The sequence below is a fragment of the Musa acuminata genome, chromosome BXJ3-8 (genome assembly GCF_036884655.1).
Source record: "Musa acuminata AAA Group cultivar baxijiao chromosome BXJ3-8, Cavendish_Baxijiao_AAA, whole genome shotgun sequence".
In the NCBI taxonomy this organism is placed as follows: domain Eukaryota; kingdom Viridiplantae; phylum Streptophyta; class Magnoliopsida; order Zingiberales; family Musaceae; genus Musa; species Musa acuminata.
The window spans coordinates 7,069,071-7,077,500 of NC_088356.1; the positions used below are offsets into that span (position 1 = coordinate 7,069,071).

The 8,430-nt window shown below is 37.9% G+C and overlaps 1 protein-coding gene across 1 annotated transcript in view; it reads left to right on the forward strand.

The window, feature by feature from the left end:
- Positions 1 to 719: 719 nt before the first annotated feature.
- The window catches only part of LOC103993386 (putative serine/threonine-protein kinase), an 8,030-nt gene continuing 319 nt past the window's right edge, over positions 720 to 8,430 (forward strand). Inside the window, exons 1-7 of the mRNA XM_009413424.3 lie at positions 720 to 2,500; positions 2,607 to 2,842; positions 3,415 to 3,541; positions 3,621 to 3,692; positions 3,812 to 3,989; positions 4,092 to 4,224; positions 8,053 to 8,430. The exon at positions 8,053 to 8,430 is cut by the window's right edge and continues 319 nt beyond it. Of these exons, the coding sequence (XP_009411699.2) occupies positions 2,347 to 2,500; positions 2,607 to 2,842; positions 3,415 to 3,541; positions 3,621 to 3,692; positions 3,812 to 3,989; positions 4,092 to 4,224; positions 8,053 to 8,304 (1,152 nt within the window). The 5' untranslated portion in view covers positions 720 to 2,346 and the 3' untranslated portion in view covers positions 8,305 to 8,430. The remainder of the gene's footprint in view (positions 2,501 to 2,606; positions 2,843 to 3,414; positions 3,542 to 3,620; positions 3,693 to 3,811; positions 3,990 to 4,091; positions 4,225 to 8,052) is intronic.

Genomic DNA, 8,430 nt, shown 5'->3' on the forward strand with positions numbered 1-8,430 from the left:
CCCCCCCAGCTGAGCTCCAAAATACTGCACATCACAGTCCGGGACTGCTCCTGCAACCAAACTCCAACTTGGCTGGTGGCACAACTCATCTCTCATTGTCTCTAAGAACCCTCTCATGTGCACAACACAACTCTCTGCGAAGAAGAAAGCTCTGACGATAATGGAATGATTTATTGGCTGTCATGCTGTCACAGGGAACATGCAGACGATGATGTGCATGTTCTTCCTGTGTACTGATCAGAATGAATACAAGAAGTTTGTCTACAAAAGTTTTAGATCCAACAATATACTTCTGAACACACAGTTCTTTTTTCCTTTTCTTTCTTCTCTCTCTCAAGCAGAACTGCAACTCTTTACAGTAAAAAGAAAGATATGAGATTCTCATCTCAATTTATGAGGACTTTTTCTCTTCCAATTTTTTGTTAGTTTTCTCAATCAAAACAGGCTTAATCTGTTCTGCTGCTCCAACACAAATTTCCCTTATAAAACATCTTAATTTTGGTAGGCACTGAAAATTTCATATATATATATGTATACATATATCATTCCAAAACATAAAAAACTTGTAGAACTCTAATTTATGTTAGCATTTAAAGAGAGATAATGTATATGTATGTAAAAACTGGAAGATTGAAATGAGTAAGGAAGGCAAGTTTGGCATGTAATGGCAGAGAGATCATTTGGTATCACCAAGTGGCTTTTAGCAGCTGCAATTAAAGAATGTTAGTCGAAGAAGCTCGTTCCAGAGTGAAGCTTAGAGTGAAGGTAGAAAGAAGCTTTCAGAAGGCTCAGTCTTGCCTCACGAAACATGACAAATCCACCCATCCCTTTTACCAGGCTTTCCAGCCTATCCCAGCCCATGCAACAGACACCCAACATCACAGGAGAGAGCAGCAGCAAAAGACAATCCCTCACTGTAGAGAGAGAAGATGGATGGATCCATAGATACTCCGCCACCAGCCTAGCCACCAAGAAACAGGAAGAAGGGGGGTGGGTTTGGCGGGGAGAGGAGGAGGGAGACTGCACTCTACCACTCTCAAGAATACCCACATGCCACTCATTTCAGCTCTGGGAGAGGTGAAACCATGTCTACCACAGCAGGGAGGGAAGAAGGGGGGGTGGGGGCTCTCACCTCAGTGACAGCAGAAGCTCAACCTTTTGTACTAGAAAAGCAGGCCCTTCATCCCTTCTTTCCCACATGAGACCATGGGGAATGGCAGGGTGGAATCTTGGTGGTGGGGGGGAGAAATCCTGAGATTGAGAGATCTTGTACCATCTTTCTCCAATCCCTTGTGTCCACTATGACCATCTTTGCTCTGATCCAATCAAAAGGCACTGTCCCCTCACCCCTGTCCTCTGCCTGCTGGTAAACCCCGCCTCCCTCCACATTTACATTTTGGTAACCACAGGCCCACATGACCTTCATTTCCTCCAATCCTCCTTATACACAATGTGCACTGCCTCTCCCCACCTCAAGCTTGTCTTCGGATGGAGAGATTCCACTGGACTGGTATATACAGCACATACAGACACATGGGAGGCAGACCTTGGCTGCTCACCCAATTACCTTTGATTAAAATCACATCATCCATTTGACATGTGGGGCTTCGCACCTCCTTTCTCCTCTCCTGGACTCCTTTGGTTGGTTTATTCTTCCTTCCTGCTTTGGGACCTCTTGAGGACACTGGAGTGAGTGTGAGCCTGAGTTGGGAGTGCTTAATCAATTCAAAAAGACCATGGTCGTCGACTACCACGAGTTCTGGACAATGTAGGACGGTATATGTCAGCTTGATTGTTTTTTGTATGTGGTTTGGGATTCTCTTTGGCTTGTGCATGTTGGTTATTGTTTTCTCGGGAAGGTTGTGTGATATGTGATTCAGTGGACTGCTTCAAGTTGGTCGTTTAGCTGTTTCAGCCTGTCTTCTATTTTAATTCTTTTGTCAGCTCATCTGAGTGGGTTTTGAGGATCATGCCAGTTGTGTTTTATAAGCTGTAGCTGCCTGCAATTGACCACTTCAAGAGCCAAATAAACAGTATTAACAGGCAGCATTTGTACAGTTGCTGTGATGAAGAAGCATGATACTGGATCCAGCATCCCTGCCACGGGAAGGAGAAGTATCTGGTCATCTATGCTTTTGCACATTAGCGGACAACTGAATCACGGGGAAATTTTCAGTTGATGTTGGAATACATTAATGTGCTATAGCTATTGAATTCTTTCCATTTCGGGACTCCATTCAATCGAATAGGTTATGCATTGTTGTTAACATTGTTGTCTCTTGTGTCGTCGTCTGCCATCCAAGAATCCATGTTTTGGTTTATTGGACCAAGTCAAGCCTCTACCAGATGTCAAGTTCGATTGCAGCCATAGTTGGAGCTGCTGCAGGTGGCCTTGCATTGTTGGCGATCATCATTGGGTTTCTGTGGTTCTACATTTTGTGTTGTAGGACCCCTGCAAATAAAAGTTCTGAGACTGGTTCTTCGGACCCATCTAATCCAGGTAACTGAACACGCTATATATGTTGCATCAAGTATTTAAGGTCTCTGATTGCTTATGTTAATCGATCGATACATAATCTGCTCTTTTGGTACTTGTATATGGGCAGTGGAATGGGGTAGGAGAGATCGGATATCATGTGCTGGTTGTGGTCTTGCAAGCGAACATCAGGGTGCCAGGCAATTTACTCTAGAAGAATTGGAAGAAGCCACCAAGAACTTTAGTGAAAGCAACATTGTTGGTACTGGCAGTTTCGGTATGGTGTACAAGGGTTTGCTTCTTGATGGGACCATTGTAGCGATAAAAAGGCGTGTAAGTGTTCCAAGGCAGGCGTTTATTGAACAGGTAAATCAGCTCTTCTGAAATAAAATGTGTCGGCAATTTCTTGTTCATCATCCTACCAATTCTTCCTTTTTTCTTTTGAATTTTTTTTTCCTCCATCCAAGAATGATGTGGAACTTGCCCATAGGAAATTCCTACATGATTAATAAGTTTATCAATTTACTGATATTGTAAGGCCAACCAGAAGTTTCATCACTTTGATATGCTATTGACTTAGAGGACATTGCACTACAGATTGACTTTGACCAATTGTTACAAGTTAGATCTGAAGCTTCTCTCAAGTTTTTTACTTGTAAGACAGCTTGTTGAAACCTAGGATTTTCTTGTGCTTAATCTCCTGTACTCTATGTTTTTATCAAGAACTCTGAATACATCAGGTTGTATGGCCTCCGAATAGATCGGATAATGGAGGCATGGTTGCTTCTTCGTTACTTCTTTTGCTTCACTTGAATTTGTTCATGAGCATTTGCAAAGAACTCTTTTTTTTTTTGTGTCCTGAGCCTGCTTCACCAGAATCAATATACTTTTTCAGTATCAGTGCATACTAAAATCTACATTTGCTGAATTTTAAACAGGTTATGATTTTATCAGAAATCAGGCATCGCAATCTAGTTACTCTTATTGGTTATTGTCAGGAAGGTGGTCTGCAAATGCTCGTTTTTGAATATTTGCCTAATGGAAGTGTCTCCAATCACTTGTATGGTAATGATCGATTGATCTCAAAAGGGAAGATATTTTGTTACTATTTTATTCATTTATACCTGCTTTGTTTTTCTGGCAGATAGTGAACAACATTCCCTTACAAGGCTTGAATTTAAACAAAGGCTTGCAGTAGCTATTGGAGCAGCCAAAGGTAACTATTGATTTTTGATCTGCCCAAGGACAATAAGCTAATACATTATATAGTCTAGAGAGTAGAAATTGTCCTCATCATAAACTGAAAGCAAAACTATTCATAATCTTAATTTGCAGGATTAGCCCATCTGCACAGTCTTTCACCTCCTTTAGTACATCAAGACTTCAAAACAAGCAACGTCTTGGTTGACGAGAACTTTATTGCAAAAGTTGCTGATGCAGGTTTTTTTAAATTACTACAAGGAAGTGGAGAAGTTGGACCTCAAGGAAGTAGCAATATCTTCCAAGATCCAGGGTATATTAATTTTCTAAAATTTGTTTCTTATATCTGCCATCCAACTGATAGACCATCATATTGACTTATATCACTATCATACAACCATATGTTGTTTCCCAGGGTTGGAGAATTACAGGGATTTTCTGAAGCCAGTGATATTTATAGCTTTGGGGTGTTTCTTCTAGAGCTCATAAGTGGCATCGAAGTGACACATTGCATCTCTCAAGATTCATACAGTTTCTTAGTCCAGTGGGTAAGTTGATACACCGAAACCTAATAAACTATTTCAGGACATGTAGATATATGTTTTGATAAAAATATGTATTTTTTGATGCAAATATATGTTTTCCTTGATTATACAGTTGTTATAAGCCATTAAATGAAACACCCAAAACTACAAGCAATGAACCTCATCCCATTGATATATGATAGATAGATTAGTAGCAAATGTCTGCCTGAACCAAACATAACCAAGTAGGATAAGAGTATATTTGCTCTGTCCATTTTGCTTTATATTCGGCTTGATGATAAAGTGAAAACATAGACATATATCATAATGTTGTTTTTTCTTTAAGGATGCCCCAGTGTGACAAAAGATGAACAAATTTCTTTTCACAATAATATTCATACTATGAGCAGATTGAATTATATATTCGGGATGATTGCATTAATTGATAATTATGTGGCCTCTGAATTTGTTGATGCACCTTCATTTGCAAGGATAAGTTGTAGAACATGCATTTTTTGTGCATAGAGATGAAGCTTTTTAAGTGTTTGATGAGCATTTTGTATGTTAGTTGTAGCCAATAAAATTCTATGAGATCGACTTTTGAGAAACTATAATCACCATTTCTAATTATCTCATAATATGATTCCAATTTCTATTTGCATGTGCATTATTAGTTGAACATCTGTGTCTCAAATAGATTAAACCAAGTGACAAATTGGTGGCTGGATACAAATTTCCAGAACAATTCATGGGTTTTAAATGCATCAGGGAAATTGATATCATATTCTGGTAGTTGTTAGTTCAAAAGAATATGTTATTTATAGGTTAAAGAAACTTGAAGAGGAAGAGTTCCTTGGTGCATATGATTGGGTCAGAATATGATGTAGGCCCGAGAATCTAATTTTGTTACATATTGTCTTATTTAATTTATACATAATGAAATTAGTTTTATTACCACCTTTAAGAGGTTCTATGTATGTGTAAGCTATTACAAAACTTCTATGATATAATCTCTATCACTTGAAAATTGAACGAGAAATTTCGACCAACTTTCATCATAGGAGATGCTCTATTTTTTTACCATTTATGTGAACAAATTAGTTAGTTGGTAATTATTTAATCACCATTTACTGAAAGGCATAAACAGAAGACAAATTCACCAAATGGATTTAAAGATGACAGATGCATAAAGCTGAAACAAGTCCTTTTGGTCTAGGAGAAGAATCAGGTAAAGAGACAGTTTAGTCTAGTTGACATCTTGCTAATGATAAAAGCTGAGCTGGTAATATGGAAAAGCTAATGCAAGATAACAAGGAATGGCCGTTAATCTACTATTCTTCTGAAAGTAGCTTGTTGTTGATGATGTAAGTAATAGAGAAGGCATTATATAAAGGCTTGCACACCTGAGTCGATGTATTTTGCAGACAAAAGCAATCATAAGCAAGAAATCTACGAACCGTATATGATCACAAAGGTCAGCTGGCTGATATAATGGTCTACTGTGCTTTCACATTAACAAAATGGGCACAAGAACAACAGAAAATATTGCAAATAAGTATTTCATTAATTTTCTGGGATAACCATCCAAACAACTTTTAGGCTAAATACATGCTCTTAGCCATGACAAACTATGCCACGTATAAAAGTCAACAAAGAATGTCTTGGCACTTCTTTTTCAAGACAAGAAGTATGTCACTGTTGTGCTTGCATAGAATGGCAACCATGCCTATGAAGCATGGATCTGGGTGTGGTGCAGTGATCCAACATGAGTTTAGTTACACTTCATATGTTAAATATAATAAACCAAAATTAGAGCGAAGATACTTAGAAATTGAGATGCATGAAGTAAGACAGAATCATTCTTTCAATTTCATTGGTTACAGTCATGTTTTTTCGTTATACATTGTCATAAAACAATGTTCATAAAGTCATGCTCATCTTGCCCTTAATCACAAGACAAATATTCAAGTAAAGAATATTTTAGCGAGAGTTCCATAGAGGATCCCCTATACGAAATGTATCCAGCATTTAGATAATAATACTAATTAGTATCGATATATCTGACAGAGATCTGATAGGGAAACAACAAGGCATTCAAAGTGTATTTCTAAGGAATGCAAATAACAGAATAGTTTTCATGTTGCAACACTTCATTGTAAGTTCCAATTTTTTGTAGATGATAAGGAAACTGCAGCGGCTGCTATAGTCTCCGGCTATTGTTTACAATCTGAAGAAACAAAATTTTCTAGATATAAATATACAACAATTGGAGATCTTGAAGGGGTTAATTTATTCAACATGGTTAGAGGAGGATAATCTAACTTTCTGCTTCTATGAAGTCCCTGTCTTTGATCCTGCACTTATCTAATTGGACACTTTTCTTCAACCTATCTTTAAACAGATAGAACAAATCTAGTGCAGCTTCACAAACAAGTTTTCTAGTATGGAATTTTATCTCCAGAAAATTGCAACTATTGTTCAGCGTTGGTGTCCAACCAAAAGAATCTCTGGTTCTAGTGAAATTTGACTCATGAAAGATATTTGAGTCATCAACATACTCGGCAATAATTTCTGGTATATTGTCAAGAACTAATCTAAATCTCAAACTCATGACATATTTCTTGCCTCTTAATAACAAAATGGCCAGGGAAAAATGGTGGTATCAAAGTGCTAATGCTTAGAGGCACTAATTGTTTCATTTTCTTGCTAGTAATGAAGCATTTAAGCTGCCAATATTTATGTAAATAAGCCTTATGAGCTATGAAGTGTTATCACATGCCAAGCTTGTCTGTGATGTCATCCTTGCTTAATATAAATGGTAGTTCATTATGCATTTTTTCGTAAGAAACTGATGAAGATGAATTAGAACAAAAGCCAAGATCTCATCATGTTAAGGCTTATATCAATGATATATTGTAAACAATAAAAAAAAAATCTAGCATATTTCTCAGCCTCGGCAGTGGTGTTTGATTGTTAATGTACATATATTGATCCTTTTTTATGGATATTGTTTAGATTACATAGGAGAAGCACACTTCCTTTATCAATTATCACTGTTCTACATGAATACCATGGGTAATTTTGCTCGTATTTTCCAAGGGTGAATCTTGGTGCCATATGAGACTACTTCTATGTGTCTCGGCTTACTAGGCTGCGAGTCATCGAAATGACCTTTCCACTTGTAAGGATCAAGTTGCATGCATTGATCTTCTTCATGACTCGCATTGGCCAGCTTGTGCACTTGACTATCCTTTTCATGAAGGAGAGGCTTCGTACCATGATAAATTGCTTCTTCCTGACTTGGGTGACAATAATTTGAGTCACAAGAACAAACTCTTTGCTTGCTGACTTAAGTCTGTATATTAGATCTCAAATTGACAAGAGTCTCGTGCATTAGGCCAACTTTTGTTCAGGTTTTTCGATATTATTTAAAATGACTTTGACTGGAGCATTAACGCATCTAATAAATGTCTAATTTTCTTAATTTTTGTCCCTTGTTCCATCAACAGTAATGGTACTGTTAGCATGACTAGGCCACAATATGTCTAAGATAGCAAAAAATTTTGCAACATCTCAGGTAAAGATTGCAGGATTTGTCCAGGAAAATATACTACAATCCCTTCGTAAACTGTGAAATTCACTTGTGTTTTGTTTTGAAAGCTAAGAAGTTTTCTGGTACATTCCCGTCTTGTACTTGCGGCCTGGATATTCTCATTAGTTACAATGCTTTGGATCAATATATTGTCGAGAATGACATTGAATAGACAAATAATTATACTAGTCCTCAAGTACTCTTTTTTCTCGATATATATTCTTTTAGTTCACCTCTGATACCTTGGTTCTTTATACAAGGTGGAAGCACATATGGGCTCAAATGATCTCATTGATCGCCGGCTAGAGAGTGGTTTTACTTCTGAAGGGATGAAAGAGCTAATTGCACTGACTTTTCAATGCTTGAATCCATCCGAGCACAGCCGTCCAAAGATGAGAGCTGTTGTTGTAGAGCTTGACCGGATTCTTGAGACAGAGATGGCACTGACAACGGTCATGGGTGACGGCACAGCGATAGTCACCCTCGGAAGCCAGTTATTTACTTCAGCATGAAGAACAATTCATCAATTTTCTGATCATTACCAGAATAAGAACCAAGTTCTTTTTCATCCAAGATTCCAGTTGTTGCTAGTACTTCTGGTGCAGTGCAGATCAGATCTCAGCCTTAAGGCAGCAGCT